This window comes from Hemicordylus capensis, chromosome 8 (assembly GCF_027244095.1).
Source record: "Hemicordylus capensis ecotype Gifberg chromosome 8, rHemCap1.1.pri, whole genome shotgun sequence".
Classification (NCBI taxonomy): domain Eukaryota; kingdom Metazoa; phylum Chordata; class Lepidosauria; order Squamata; family Cordylidae; genus Hemicordylus; species Hemicordylus capensis.
Window position 1 is genome coordinate 26463744 of NC_069664.1, and position 15854 is coordinate 26479597.

General features: G+C 45.9%; 1 protein-coding gene across 1 annotated transcript in view; it reads left to right on the forward strand.

The window, feature by feature from the left end:
• The window catches only part of LOC128333828 (multiple epidermal growth factor-like domains protein 6), a gene marked incomplete at its 3' end in the record, with an annotated part of 53485 nt that overhangs the window by 29994 nt on the left and 7637 nt on the right, over positions 1-15854 (forward strand). The window contains exons 16-29 of the mRNA XM_053269844.1: positions 1078-1279; positions 2876-3016; positions 3521-3703; positions 3984-4055; positions 4909-5035; positions 5851-5990; positions 7017-7220; positions 7930-8079; positions 9319-9498; positions 11012-11128; positions 12652-12801; positions 14661-14876; positions 15240-15344; positions 15542-15686. Coding sequence (XP_053125819.1) covers positions 1078-1279; positions 2876-3016; positions 3521-3703; positions 3984-4055; positions 4909-5035; positions 5851-5990; positions 7017-7220; positions 7930-8079; positions 9319-9498; positions 11012-11128; positions 12652-12801; positions 14661-14876; positions 15240-15344; positions 15542-15686 — 2132 coding nt within the window. The remainder of the gene's footprint in view (positions 1-1077; positions 1280-2875; positions 3017-3520; positions 3704-3983; positions 4056-4908; positions 5036-5850; positions 5991-7016; positions 7221-7929; positions 8080-9318; positions 9499-11011; positions 11129-12651; positions 12802-14660; positions 14877-15239; positions 15345-15541; positions 15687-15854) is intronic.

Consider the following 15854-nt stretch of genomic DNA (forward strand, 5'->3'; position numbering starts at 1 on the left):
CGCACTTAGAGGTTCAGTGCCTCCTTTTTGTTATTGTGGCTACTAAATTTTGATAGACATAAAGGTAAAGTCTGCCATCAAGTAGATTTCGACTCCTGGCACCCACAGAGCCCTGTGGTTGTCTTTGGTAGAATACAGGAGGGGTTTACCATTGCCTCCTCCCGTGCAGTGTGAGATGATGCCTTTCAGCATCTTCCTATATCACTGCTGCCCGATATAGGTGTTTCCCATAGTCTGGAAAACATACCAGTGGGGATTTGAACCAGCAACTTTCTGTTTGTTAGTCAAGCATTTCCCCGCTGCGCCACTTAAGGTGATTCTACTCTCCATAAATTTACTGAATCCTTTTCAAGGGTATCAGGGTGATGCCTGTTGGTTTTATTTTTCCACGGAAATCCATTCTCTTGAAGGGATCTGATACCATGGAAGACAGCTAGTGAGTTTCTCAGTTCTGGGTATGTTTCGTTTTTAGGATTGGAGCGTTTCCAATACAGGGTACATCCCATCCCGCCACCGGCACACACAACACCAGGCTGTACTGTGAAGGGACAGGTACACAGGCCTCCATCAAGGTTAAAGCAGTAGCTTTGTCCAAAAAAGAGAGGTATAAATTTTGAGGAGGAGACAACACTGCTGTTTGAAGCTGCACAGGTCCAAGTTCCAAAAAATCAGGTCAACATTGTGATTCTCATGAAGGGAACTGATGATAGGTTATTAAGAAGTACCTGAAGGATATGAGCTGAAACTTGCAATACAGTGAGCAATGCAGAAAGCAGCCATGCATGATCTGGCAAAGATGCCATTTGGTTGTTTAGTACAAGGTCTAGAATGAAACGATCACTTCCTGAACAAATCTAAGCCAATGAGAATGCATCGAGGCCTTGGCCAGTCAAGTGCTTCTAGGGGTGGAGTCCAGATACTTGACTGCTGGTCTTGGCCCAAAAGTCTTTCATCTTACCCAAGAGTTGGGTTACCTCTGATTTAAAGCCTCGGCAGTTCCCACAAATCTTGGCATTTGCATATTCTAGATTGCAACCAGTTTTCTGTGCATAAATCACCCCATTCCTCTTTTCAAAGGCTGGACTCCCATTTGGTGGCCCTTGTCCTGCGGGACACTACTGCCCCACTGGCACAAAGCAACCCAGGGAGATGCCCTGCCCCGTTGGGACATGGAATGAGCAGAAGGGAGCTCAGGACGTCAGCTGGTGCCTACCTTGCCCACCTGGATTCTTCTGCAATAGTCCTGGCCGTGTTTCCCCAACAGGTCCATGTGCTCCAGGTAAGTGAGGATATGGTGATGCTGTAAAAAGTCATTTGGGATTTCTCTTTGATTGCAATTCTGAGAGAAAGTCTCTTAATTATGCTGCTTTCTCAGAGGGAAAACCAAGAGCTTATATACGAGCGTATACTTAGGTACTGTTGCATTCAAATTTATCCACCTGTGATGGCTCATTCACACACATAGCATTGCTTGATCCTACGTATTCCGTTCAAGATTCACCACTAGTTATCCAAAAAGGTCAGGACAATAACAGCAATGAAATTCTTTCAATGATATTGTCTTCTAAAAGTGGATGATGGTATTCTGATGTACCTATTCAAATTGACCAGCTTTTCTTTCAGGAGGGATTTTACAGATTTCTGCTTTCAATGAATGCCATCTGCTTTTTTGGAGGGGAAGTATGCAAATACCTAAATAGCATAAACAACATAAATAGCCATATCTTCACTTGCAGCCTTCAGGAGGTTTAGGATCTCACCTATTATCTGTTGCTTGGCCCATTTTTACACATCCCCTAGACAAGGATTTTTGGCAGAACTTCTCCATAGAATGCATAATGGTAGGGAGGCTGTGAAGAGGATGTTATCTTCTTGCTGATAAAGGATGTGGAAAGGATGTTATCTTCTTGCTGAGTCACAGAGATGTGATTCAGAAGGTAATTCTCTTTGCATTAGGGAAGATGAGGAATAATCTTGCTTTATAAAATGCAGTGGGGACCATCTTGCTCAGCCATGAAGTTCACTGGGTGACTTTGGGCAATTTGTTCTCCCTCTGTGGTTGTAAGGACAGAAAGGGGAAACCCTGCATGCCACCCTGAACAATTTGGAGTTGTTGAAATAAGAGCTTCCCCATCTCTTACAACTTTTAAAAAGGCAGTCAAGACACATTTGTTCATCCAGGCTTTTAATTAGATACTGTTTAAATTGTGTTTTTAATAGTTTTAACATTTTAAATTGTTAAATTGTTGTAATGTATTAACCTTCTAATGTTGTTTTTATTGTTTTGTTGTAGACCACCCAGAGACTTGCGTTAGTTATTTAAGTAAATAAATAAATATTAACAAATATATACTATTTGTTGTAGTATGGTAGAGCATCCCCTTTCTATGCAGAAGGTCCCTGTTTCAGTCCATCACATCTCCAGGAAGGAAGAGGAAAAGCTCCTGCCTGAAACCGCTGCCAGTCAGGGTAGACAAGACTGTGCTAGATGGACCAAGGATCTGACTTGGTACAAGGAAGCTTCCTCTGTTCCCAAAGGGCAAACAAGCATGTGTGAACTGGCTATTAGTGGGAAACACTACAGTACTGTGTGCGTGTGAAGCTGTCCTATACCATATCAGACCCTTAGTCCAGCTAGCTCAGTATTCTTTACACTGACTGACAGCATCCCTTCCAGGCAGGAGTCTTTCCCAGCCCTACCTGGAGATGCTGCCAGGGCTTGATCCTAGGACCTTCTGCATGCAAAGCAGATGCTATACCACTGAGCTGCAGCTCCCTTCCACCCCCATTGGTAGGTACTCCTTGCACTGATTATTCCGTCGTTCCTTCTGCAACGTGTGTGGCTGAATTTAAGCTGCTTGCTCTCTGCTTCCAGGCTTTTACTGCAGGGGCAGGACCCGAACTGCAAGGCCAGTGGATAAGGTAACCGGAGACCTGTGTCCCGAAGGCCACTTCTGCCCTGCTGGCTCAGCAGTGCCGTCCCTCTGCCAGGATGGGGAGTACAATGCAATAACAGGTTAGGAGGCGTGGAAAGGTGTCTTCAGGCAGGGCTCATAGGCGTGACCAGCTGTCTCGTCACTTAGGAGCCTAGGAAGCTGCCTTCTACCGAGTCAGACCATGGGTCCACCGAGCTCAGTATTGTCTACACTGACTGGCAGTGGCTCTCCAAAGTTGCGGGCAGGAGTCTCTCCCAGCCCTACTTAGAGATGCCAGGGGTTAAACCTGGGGCCTTCTGTGTGCAAGCATGCGGATGCTCTTCCACTGAGTTATGGCCCCATCCTCTAAGGGGGATAACTTACAGTGCTTGCACATGTAGTCTCCCTTCCAAATGCAAATGCAGGCAGACCCTGCTTAGCAAAGGGAACACTTCATGCTCACAAGACCACAAGACCAGCTCTCCTCCCCTTCATGCCAGCCAATTCTAGAAACACCAAAGAGGTCATTTTTTGTAGTTCTGCAAATGCAAAATCAAGAATGAAAGAGAACAATCACTTCGCCCATTTTGTTTTCCTTTTTCCAGGTCAAGAAGAATGCTTCCCATGCCCAGCTGGCCTCTATTGCCAGAATGGCGTACGGTACCACTGCCCACCTGGCTTTTACTGCCCACCAAAGACAGGAGTCTCTCTTTATCCTTGCCCACCTGGGACTTACAACCCATCTCCTGGTATGGACCAGGTTGGGAGATGCCAGCAATGCCCTGTAGGTAAGGAACCACCTCAGATAACTGATCTTGTAGCACACAATGTTTCTAAAGATTCCTATGTGTGCCTCCTTCAGCGTCCCTCTTAATTCCTCTCCCATGTCTGGGCTGTCAACACAGTTTCCAAAACAACGTAAGAATTGCCATGCTGGGCATCAGAGCCAAGACACAATACCGGAACATATCCTTCTCTGTTGCGGTGCAAGGATCCTTTTTCATTTTACCTGTGTGGCTAAGTGTCAGATAGAAAGCTGTTCATCTGTTTGCTTATTTTTCCACCCAGGGATGTTCTGTGGTGAATGGGGATTATCATCTCCCAGCGGCACCTGTTTGCCAGGGTACTTCTGTAATTCAGGTACCAATAGTTCTGTCTCTGTCTACATTTCTTATCACTCTTACGCTGTTGAATCCTTTGAATATCTTGAATATCTTGTGTCTAATTGAGGTCAAGCCACCTAATGGTGCAGCGAGAAAGTAACTTGCTTAGGGAGCAAGAGGTTGTGGTTCGAATCCCCACTGGTATGTTTCCCAGACTATGGGAAACACCTATATCAGGCAGCAGCAATATAGGAAGATGCTGAAAGGCATCATCTCACACTGTGCGGGAGAAGGCAATGGTAAACCCCTCCTGTATTCTACCAAAGGCAACCACATGGCTCTGTGATCGCCAGGAGTCAACACCAACTTGATGGCACAACTTTACTTTAATTGAGGTCAGATTCACTTTAAGATCCTAAATTTGCAACCTCAGCCTAAAGGCATATCTTCACATTATAAATATTTTGTTTGTTTGTTAAAATATTCATATCCATCCCTCCAGTACAATACTGCTCAGGGTGACCCGCAAATATAATAAAATGCTAAAACAGATAACATAAATTAAGAACATTCAAATTTTAGAAGACCCGGTTAAAACCAAATGTACAAACAGTTGAAGAAGCTCCTAGATACAATTGGCAAATAAAAAAATGTTTATTAGTTGTATACTGGTTTAACTGCTACGCTTCCCCCAAGGAATCCTGGGAACTGTAGTTTGGTATGGATGCTGGGAGTTTTCTTTAGGGGTCCCTAGCTCCCCGCTTCTGCTGCCACTGCTGCTTCTTGTTGTTACACGTGCCACACGGAAGCCATTTTGAATTGCTCTCATTGGCAACTTCCACTTAACAAATGATCTGACGTCACTGCATGGCTTTCTATTTGCTGTTTAGGATCCAGTGTCCCAAACCCTGATGGGACTGCCAACACAAGCGTTGGAGGTCCTTGTCCACCTGGGCATTTTTGTCCATCTGGCACCAGGACTCCTCTTCCATGCCCAGCAGGGACCTTCTCTGAGAGGTATGAGCCTTGAGGACTCTGTGTCGTTGGGTGCAGAGCCCTCTTCAGGTGCAGAAAGGAATCGCTAATGATATGGAACTCCTTGGAATAGCTGCAGCAGGTGTCTTTGGGTTGAGATGAAAGCACCACCCAATTTAGCCTTGAGAATGGAGGAATATTGGGTGAGATCTCAGAATTCCCTTGGTGTAAGAGGGGAAATTGTAAGGAAAGGCTGGGCCACATGAGTGGGGGAGAGGCAACCCAGATGGGTGAGATGGGTTTGCCGAACCAGGAATAGGTTGTGAAAACTCCCATCACTGGTTCGATTGGCATAGATCTGGTACATGCTGTGTTTCAGTCATCCTACATTTTATTTCACTTCTGCCAATTTGTTATTGTATTGAGTTGTGGGGAGGGGGTGTTTCCTTTTTGCTAGATCTGAAGATTGATATTAATCAATACTGGATTGCTAAGGTCTAGTTATGTAATGAATTTGAATTGTTAATGTGATGCTGTTATTAGTACAAGTGAAATGGATTGTTATGGAGTTGATTCGTTGTTTTGAAATCACTCTATTCTGTCTTGAAATGAATTGATCAGAGCTTATTATAGCTTTGGTGCTTATTGCTCGTGTATTGTGATTTGCTTTGGGCATACTTGTATGGAAAAGTGGCATACAAAATAAAGCTGATAATAACCCTAATTGATGCATAATTGATATTTTGTCTGGTCAACAGAGTTGTTGCTTGCTGCTCAAGCTATTGATCTCGGGGTGTCAGGATGTCCACATCCTTGGCTGGATCCTGACTCTACCTGTGACAATTCTGTTTCCTCAGATTGTATCTCTCTCTTGAGACCAGCTGCATTTCATGCCCACCTGGCCACTACTGCCTCTCAGCTGGGCTCACGGCCCCCTCTGGACTCTGCTCTGCTGGCTTCTATTGCCTGCCTGGAGCCTCCTCACCTTCCCCCACAGGTGAGTGTGTCACTGAGCATCTGGAGAATGTTTATTTCTTGCACGCTCCTGCAAAGCAAAGGTGAGACTTGAGTCAGGGCTGATCCCAGGATCTGAATAAATCCTGCTTCCCTCAGATACATGATCAGCGCTATCCTCATGGCAGCCCACTGCCCAAAATCTAAATATTTTTGCAACACCAGTATGTCCAACCTCCTCTGTGCCTCATCTCTCAGGTCATGTCCAGACAATGGGTGTTAGACAAACATTGTCAAGGGGTACGCAATCTTGGGAGCAGGGCAGTTGAGAACAGGTGGGGAGGGAGGTGAGGAAGAGAAGAGGAAGACAAAATGGAGGGGAAGCACAAAGGGCTGGGACTTTGGTGGATCATCTGAAGACCAGTGTGGGACAGAATGACTGTGAGGAGCAGGCAGGAACAGGAGGCCAGCCATGCAAGTGCCTTAGTAGTGCAGGAAACTTCAGACTGCTGCCCTGTACCAGCTGGGACATTTTCTGTGCATGCTGTGAACTGACTACTGTGGACAAGGGGTGGTCTCTTGGGTTCCAAGGTGTGGGGGAAAGGAAAACTTATTCAGTTTAAGGTCACAAAATATAAACGTAGCTTCCTGTTCTATCCAGTGTTGTCTGGTCTCTTCAACTCTATATCCATACCCTAACCCTAACCTTTTTTAAAAACCCTGGGGCTTCCACCTGCCACCAGAGGCGCTCTTTCCCCTGGACTTTGGGGCCAAAGTCCAGGGCCTCCACAGCCCCTGAGAGCCCCCATATTCTCTTTAGTCCGTCCCAGGTGGTGTGGTCTCCCGGCCAAGCAGGATGATGCTTAATTCTCAGGGAAGTGGGGGCCTCCAATGGCTTTTAGGTCCACCTCTGCCTGCCACATTTGCTTTGAAATGTTTATACTTAAGAAAATAAATGGAAGTTAGTGGCTTTATATACTTACTTGCTGGTTTTTATTTTCAGTGATCTTTAGCTAAGACCTTGAGGGCTAGAAACATAACTACGGTTTTCAACTCTTCTTTCTCACAGGGATTCCAGAACAAGGAGGTCCCTGCCCTATGGGACGCTTCTGTCCCCAGGGGACCAGCCACCCTCTTCCCTGCCTTGCAGGGACCTACAACAACCTCACTAAGCAAGCAACGTGCTTCCCATGTCCCGCTGGTTACTTCTGCCCTGCAAACATCACCAACTACAGTGGGTTTCCGTGCCCACCTGGCTTCTACTGTCCTGAAGGTGAGAAGTCCCCTTGCTATTGTGAAAAAGATGTAGGCATCAGTGACATTTGTGGTCAAGAAAGCAAAATGTGCTTAAATGCTAAAACCGAAGCCCCTTTGCTCCAGTACCCTGGAGAAGAAAGTGAACTAGAGATGTGTTTTTGCTTGTTCATACATAGTACGTGCTGAACCCCATTTCCAAAGGGAAATAAATGAGCAAATGATCTGCAGAGCTTCAAAACAAACCCAGAGACACTAGCACCATCTGCTGATCGCACGGCAGTTGTGCAGAAACAAAATACTAGATCACGCAAACCGTGAATTCGATGTCTGGATCTGAAGCCCACCTTGCAGCAGCAGAGAGTGGAGAGTTGGATTGGGCCCAAGGAAGCGGCAGGACGGGAGCTGAGTGTAGATGGGGTGGGGCATCGGATTGTCCTTCGCCTCAGGCAGCAAAATGTCTTGGGCCACCCCTGTGTGGACAGGCCCTAAGATACATTGGCTGACATCCTCCGAGTGACATCCACTAGCTCAGCAGTGGCAATTGCATGTGGGAAGGGGAATTCCACCCTTCCCCCCAGAAACACTCTCAACACAACATGAGAATGAGGGCATTCACAGGACCTTTGAGAGCACCAAGAAGGGCAGGGATCCCCACCTTGGTGAGATCGAAGCTAGAGACACAGGTTTGAACCCTTGCTATCTCTCTCTTTTGATGTACCTCCAAGGGACCAGATTTGCCACAGAATTTCCCTGCCCTCGTGGTTATTATAATCCTGATCCGATGACCCAGAGCCTGGACAGCTGTCTCCCCTGCCCCCCTGGGCACTACTGCAGGAAGGAGAATTTAACGACTGTTTCGGGGAAGTGCGATGCAGGTGAGGCTGGACTGCCGGGGTGGTGTCGTGGTTCGAATGTTGGACTAGGACTGTAAAGACGCAAGTTCAAATCCCTGCGAAGTCATTTCGTTTGTCCTTGGGCCATTCACAGTCTCTTACCCAAAGCTATCTCACAGGGTTGTTGTGAGGATAAAATGAGCAGTGGAGGAAGATAACCTTGTGCGCTGCTCTGAACCCATTGGAAAAAGGGCAGAGTAAAAGTGTGTGTGTGTGTGTGTGTGTGTGTGTGTGTGTGTGTGTGCGCGCGCGCGCGCGTACTGTACAGAAGGTAAAGGTAAAGTGTGCCGGCGAATCAGTTTTGACATCTGGCACCCACAGAGCCCTGTGGTTGTCTTTGGTAGAATACAAGAGGGGTTTACCATTGCCTCCTCTCATGCAGTCTGAGATGATGCCTTTCAGCATCTTCCTACATCGCTGTTGCCCGATATAGTACCAGTGGGGATTCGAACCGGCAACCTTCTGCTTAGTGTTAGTCAAGCATTTCCCCACTAAATCACTTAAGGTGGCTGTACTGTACAGTACTTTGGTTTAATTCAGATTATGTTCCAGAATTTACATTCAGATCAAAATCATATAGACGCTTTGGGTTGCCTTTTTAAAAGCCCAGTGGTGTGTGTTATTTCTAATATACTAATCATTTTTATAATATGCATGGCCATTTGCCATGTGTGGTGGACCTGCAGTGCGGGGGGCGGGGGAGAGTTAAACCTCCCTTCTCTATGTGCCTTGGTTCCAATCTTAACTGGGCTCCCATGACTACCATTATTAGACAGAAATGAAGAAATGCATTTACCACCGTGTCTTGTTCGGTCTATTTATTTAACATATTTGTATACTGCCCACTACCTAAGTCCCTTTATTTAACACAGTGGCAAGAGCAGAGCTGGTCTGGTGGTAGCAAGTGTGACTTGTCCCCTTAGCTAAGCAGGGTCTGCCCTGGTTGCATATGAATGGGAGACTTGATGTGTGAGCACTGTAAGGTATTCCTCTTAGGGGATGGAGCCACTCTGGGAAGAGCAGAAGGTTCCAAGTTCCCTCCCTGGCTTCTCCAAGATAGGGCTGAGAGAGATTCCTGCCTGCAACCTTGGAGAAACCGCTGCCAGTCTGGGTAGACAATCCTGAGCTAGATGGACCAAGGGTTTGACTCAGTATATGGCAGCTTCCTATGTTCCCTTATTCTTCCTTCATCTTCTTCTCCTTTTTGTCTTCCTCATTCAGGCTGGTTCTGCATCTCCGCTGCATGGACCCCTCAGCCCTTTGATCTAGATAACTACACCAATGGTAACTGCCTCTGTCCAGCTACGGCTACAGGGGCGAAATGTTCTCCAGGGTCATACTGCCCAAAAGGTAGCCCAGAGCCTGTTTTGTGTCCTCCAGGTTTTTACTGCAATGCACCAGGTAAATGGGAAGACACTCCAGTTGTGGCTGAGCAGGGGTCAAGGAGTGTGAAGGAGTGGGGGTTTTCTGTGTCTTCTGCTAGCCCAAGAGACACTGCTAACACACAACACAAGCTGTCTCCGTTACCCCAGGCAGTTCATGTTGTCTGGAGTGTTGGGAGCAGAGGGCTCCCAGCTGCTCCAGAACAGGGTAGCCCAACTTTTGTACCCCGGGTTTTGCCGAGGTTGAAATAACCTCGGGTTTGTTTTACCTTGGTAGGCAATCGTATGAACGCTCACCCCTAGGTAACTAGGCTCCCCCCTGAGAAAGCACTTTCCCTCTGCTGCTTCCAGAGTGTCGATTGCTGCCCCTCTGTGTGTGTGTGTGTGTGTGTGTGTGTGTGTGTGTGTGTGTGTGTGTGGGCACAGCTTCATTTTTGCGTTGATCATCTGCAGGGAGGTAGGGAGGAGCCTACCTGCCCACCTGCCCTTCACACCACCCCAGTAATAGATTGTGTGCACAATCTTACAATCTATTTGGGATATGGCCTTATGCACCTCACTTAGCTGCAAGGAGGATCCTGTAAACAGTGGACAAAGGTTGGACTCATTCATACGCATGAGAATCAAAGATGTGCTAGAGTGAATACCAATTATACATATGCTTGTTGTTTATAAGCTTATTCCTTATTTGTGTTGTTCTGTTGCTCCTAAATCCTCATGATCTCGAGAAATCCATTAGTAGCCAAAGCTACTAATGCATTATGATAAACATGTAGTTTGCTCTTGTGTATATGTTTTCCTTTTAAAATGGCAGCTGTAAGAGGGATAAGGGTTGGGACCCTGGTGTGAGGGGAAGGAAATTGACCTAGCCACTGAGCCAATCATGAATAGTTTGGCTATGGCAGGCAGACGGACCTAGCAATAAGTCAACTCCTGCCCTAAAAACTGACTGCTGAAACTTAAGACAGGCTTCAGACATGAGGAGCAGTTGAAGCCATGCCTCAAGATCTGGTCTACTAATTTATCACTTCTGGTATACTGAAATACAGCCTCTTGGGCCAGTGTTCCCGATGTTTTATTTTCATTTTAATAGGGCAATCAATTATAGTTTTTTTGGTTGATTAATCACCAGTTAAATCCTTGATTACATGCATATTACCAAAACAACAGTAGCTGTGTCTTTTTTTGATTTGTGTCTTTTTGAGATAGTGATGGAAATGTACGGTAACTTAACATTTAACAAATAAAAGCCTGCATTCATTGTTTGAAGAAAGAGCCCTTGTTTCTATTTTATTTTCCATTCCTTGTTACAGTAACACACTAGAATCACAGTAGCCTAAAAAAAAATAAAAATGCATGTGTACTATTAACTTGCAACTCCACTGATTAGAATTAGCTCATACTGATTCATTAGCTAAAGGCATTGCCAATTTGCCTATTGATTAAAACATGTTGCTTTCCATTTTAGTTCTTTATAGCTATGTGAAGACTGTCTGTGGGCTTCTCTTCTCTTCATTCCCATTCTTCTCCAGGTCTGCCTGCCCCCAGTGGGGAATGTGCAGCTGGATTTTATTGTATAGGTGGAGCATCTTCTCCAAAACCAGCTGATGGTGTAACAGGGAACATCTGCCCACAAGGGGCCTACTGCCGTAAGTACCTGGCAAAGCCTCTTGTCTGGATGAAGGGTTTGTTCATTGTGCTTTCTCTGAACCAGAGTAATTACATCTGATTCTCTCCCCCTAGCAGTTTTCTGCAGTGACTACCTCCATCCTTATTGTAGTCATTCGCACAGATTTTCCCTATTATTTTGTCTGATTGGGATACCCCATCCACCTTTTCTAATTAAGAAGGCAGAAGTAATTCTTTGAGCCTTAGGGCCCATATACATACTTACTGAAAGTATGTCAAAGGGCAGCATCAATGTGATGTTATTGCAGGAGTTCTCAAACTTGGGTCCCCAGATGCTGTTGGACTACAAGTCCCAGTCTGTACCACTTCAGATTGTAAATTAAGTGGGTCAGATATTTGAGTGCTTCTGCCCTGTTGTTGGGGCAGGGAGGGGTCCCTGCAAGTAAAAAACTAGCACAGAAGAGAAAGGGCCAGGTCTTTCATTCTGAAGTGGTAGTCTTCTAATTGCAGGGAGTTCATTTACAGAGAACTAGCATTCATAAGTAATACTCTCTCCTAAAGTCTGAGGTGGGGCAGTCCATTTCAGACTGTAAACCAGAACAACCACCTTGTTCTGGCCTAACTGGTTTGAACTGGTCATGACTCTGTTTCGTTCATTCTGTTGCAGAACTCTGTGGCTTCTGTGGAATTCCCAGCAACTGGGAAAAAGAAGGGCATGAAGCAAATGTGATCTATAAATGCAATTACCTTATATTGGTTTTTCCCTTGCCCAAAGTGAATGTTGAAATCTGGAAGAACTGTTTGAGATATAGAGAAACGTAAAGGGGCTATGCACACAACAGGGCAGGCAGGGGAGCGGGTGGGCAGGGGGTAGGCTACGCAAATCTGCACAAATTCCCCTCAGACACACACATTGCTGGAAGCGTGGACCAAGCTCCCAGCAAGCAACACTGCACCAAGCAACACACAGCTCCAGAGGCCGAGACACCACATCCCTGCCTCCAGGTATCCCACAATGCATTGTGTGCCGAGTGCAGTGTATTGGGGGATTCCCCCAAGCAATGGGCACTCTAGGCACCCATCTCTATGTGCGGCCAGTCTGGAAGCAGTCCGGGCTTGCACACGATCAGGGAGCTGGGTTTATCGGGGTGCTGGCACCCTTAACCCCGACTAAAAGCCGGGCTAAAATGCCAGGCTAGGTGATGCTGCCTTGCCGGAATCGGGCCCGATCCCTAGGCTGAGTTAGGCTGCTCCCGAGAACAGCCTCAAAGGGTTACTTGGGCTTCACAGCTTAGCTTGTGCAAATAGTAATCTTTGGATTTTGATTTTCTGGAGCTGCTTTTTACCCTGCTGAAACGTGTTTTTCTGTTTAATTTGTTCTTTGTCATGCCTACTGCTATATTTATTTGTTTTGTTGTTGTTTCAATCATTCCTTCCTTCTTTTCGTCATGAGCCAATTTTTGAAAGACTTTTTAGAATAGAAAAAATCAAATAAACAGCCGTCTGACATGTCGTTCCCTCTACGTTTTGTTGTTTCTCCCAGCTGTGGGGTCTTCAGGACCAACCCTCTGCCCATCCGGCACTTTCTCCAACCTCCTAGGACGAAGTACGGTTTCAGACTGCCAGCTCTGTCCCTCTGGGTTTTACTGTGAAGGATCTGGACTAACAACCCCCAGTGGAGAGTGCTGGGAAGGTAAAGCAGAATGTCCAGTTGGGAGCAAGGATGAGTCAGGGCAATAGTGAAGGGGACTCACTCGGAAAAGAACGCAGAAGAACCTTCTAGGACAACAAGTGGAAACCAAAACAACATGGCGGGGTGGGGGCAGAAAATCTGGGCTGCAAGAGCATTTGTTTATTTATTATATTTTCCTACTGCCTGATAAGTACATCATTTGTCGTCTAAAAAGGCAAACAGAGTTGAAAATATTCCAATTCCCACATGCCAATTCAGTTCCTAAAACAAGTGCACATTTTCAAATGTAATATGAAATTTCATTTCCTCCCTAATGCCAGTGAAGGAGTAAACACCGTTATGTGTTTGTAAATACCGTTGTTTATGTTATGTATTTGCGGCCTACTTCAGCTGCTCAGTGAGTCAGATTTATTCCTCAGATTTGGCAGCGATCCAGTTTTTCAGAACAAGGGGCATTTGCATATCAACCAGGGATGACAAGATAGCGGGCCTCTTTTTCTCTAGCTCTTATCACAGGCCTTGCCTGCAGAATCATTTCCCCTCACACACACAAGCCCTCAGGCTTCTGGAACTCTCTCTGGCCTCAAGGTCGCCTCTTCACAGACATCCTTTTCCCCTAGCAGTTGCCCTTAGAGATGCAAAAGGCATAGACTCTAGCTTTCTGTTTCATCTGAGGGACAGCAATGTATTGAACCTGGAGCCAAAGTCAAACTACAAAGCAGTATGTCTGACTCAATAGTGCTAGTTCAGGCCAAGTCTAGCTTTGGTAGTGTGACGCCAAGTTGGAAATGTTTATTTCTTGAGTGACTCATTGTTGGGATCTGAGGTGTTTCTATACTGCAAACCTATATCAGTTTAAAAGGCATTCCCCCTCCTCAGGGAACACAGGGAGTTGTAGTTCTGTGAGGCAGGAATGGGGAGGGAATTCTCAGTGTCCTCACTAAACTACAATTCCCGGGATTCTTTAGGGGAAGCCATGACAGTTAAACTGGCATGGAAATGATACATGAATACCTGCCAACATGTTCCGGTGAATGGGAAAATAGGGAATTGTTGGCAGGTATAATATATGTTTGTCAACAAATGGCAACGGGTACAGCAACCAGCCTCAGTATTGATAATGAAGACATTGAAGTGGTGGATAGTTTCTGCCTTTTAGGATTGACCATCAACAGTAAAGGATCCAGCAGTCAAGAAATACGCCACATACTAGCACTTGGTAGGGTTGCAATGAAGACCTTGGAAAGGATATTTAGATGTTGTGACATTTCTATACCTACAAAGATTAGAATCGTTCGGACAGTGGTTTTTCCGGTGACACTCTATGGATGCGAAAGCTGGACTTCGAAGCAGCAAGATAGAAAAATCATTGACACTTTTGAACTTTGGTTCTGGAGAAGACATTTGAGGATACCATGAACAGCCAGGAAAACAAACAAATGGGTCATAGAACAAATCAATCCAGAGTTTGTGCCTCAAGGCACAAATGACTAGGCTCAAACTATCATACTTCGGACACATTACGCAGAAACCCAGCTCCCTTGAGAAGTCCATTGTGCTGGGGAAAGTTGGAAGAAAGAGAAGAAGAGGATGTCTAGCAGCAAGGTGGATGGACTCGATTACGACAGCAATGAATGCACCTCTGAGAGACCTTAAAGACCATGTTGAAGACAGATCATCCTGGAGAGAATCTATCTATGTGGTCGCTAAGAGTCGACACTGACTTGATGGCACTTAATCAATCAATCAATGATATATGCTTGCTGTTTTGTCTGAGAGAAATGCCCAGAGAAGCCACTGGGCATTTCTGTCCTCCCATTTCGTTAAGCCTACTTTTCCATTCTCTCTTTTCCCTTCAGGCTTTTACTGTGACAACCGCCAGGGACCTATCAGTGACTTCACCCTCTACCCCTGCCCCCAGGGTTACTATTGCCCGCCAGGTACACAGTGGTCCAGCCAATACAGCTGCCCCTTGGGGACATTTGGACCTGAGCAGAGGCTAAAGAGTACTCAGGAATGTAGAAGCTGCCCACCAGGAAAATTTTGTTCATCCCCTGGGCTCACAGCCCCATCAGGTAGGCGGTTCTTTCAGACTGGAACATCTGAGCATATTAAGTTGCATTGAAAATGGTAGAGCTTAATTAAAGTTCTTTAGCATCATGCAGGCAGCTGCCTGCAGTGGGGACTCTAGAACACGGGTCCCCAGACATTGTTGGACTACGGCTCCCATCATTCCCAGTAGTGGGTGGTTGGGAATGATGGGAGTTGTAATTCAACAACATATGAGGGCTCAAATTTGAGACCTCAGATTTTAAAAATCCGATTCATACTTACATGGTACAATGAGGGTGGAGGGAGAGAAAACATGGGACAGTTAATCTGTCTTGATTTTGGACTCTGAATTCACAAAGAGGCCATATTACTTTGGTTTTTTCCAGGAGATTGTGCTGCAGGATTTTGGTGCAAAGGAGGTGCTCAGATTCCAAACCCAATGGATGGTGTGTCAGGAGTATCCTGCCCTCCTGGCTACTACTGTCTCTCAGGTACAGCAACTTTTGTTGCGGTTTTACTCCTTTGAATGTCCCTTAATGTTCTTGTGAGCTGCCTGGAGAACAATTTGTTATGGGGCAGCTAACAAATAGAGTAGTTGTTGTTATATCAGCAGCAGCAGCAGCCTGCCTTTGTTTTCTCCCTGATTTCCATGCCCAAATCGACTTGTCTCTCATATATATCCTACCAGGAACCCTTGCTCCATCTGCCTGCCCACTGGGGACCTGGTCTGGTGATGAAGGAAATAAAAACCTCCAGAGCTGTCGGTCATGTTCTGGGGGGCATTACTGCAATAGCACTGGCCTTGTAGCCCCATCTGGACGTTGCGCTGCAGGGTATGTGCAATATATATGCTCACCTTCTAGGGTTTTAGTTCTTACTTGGGATCCAAGGAATGTTAGCTGATTCCAGCTGCAAATGCACTGCCATCATTTGTCTTTCAGTTTGCCTGATCCAGGGTCTGTATATTCACTGAATTACGGACTCCAGGTTTTCATTAGTTT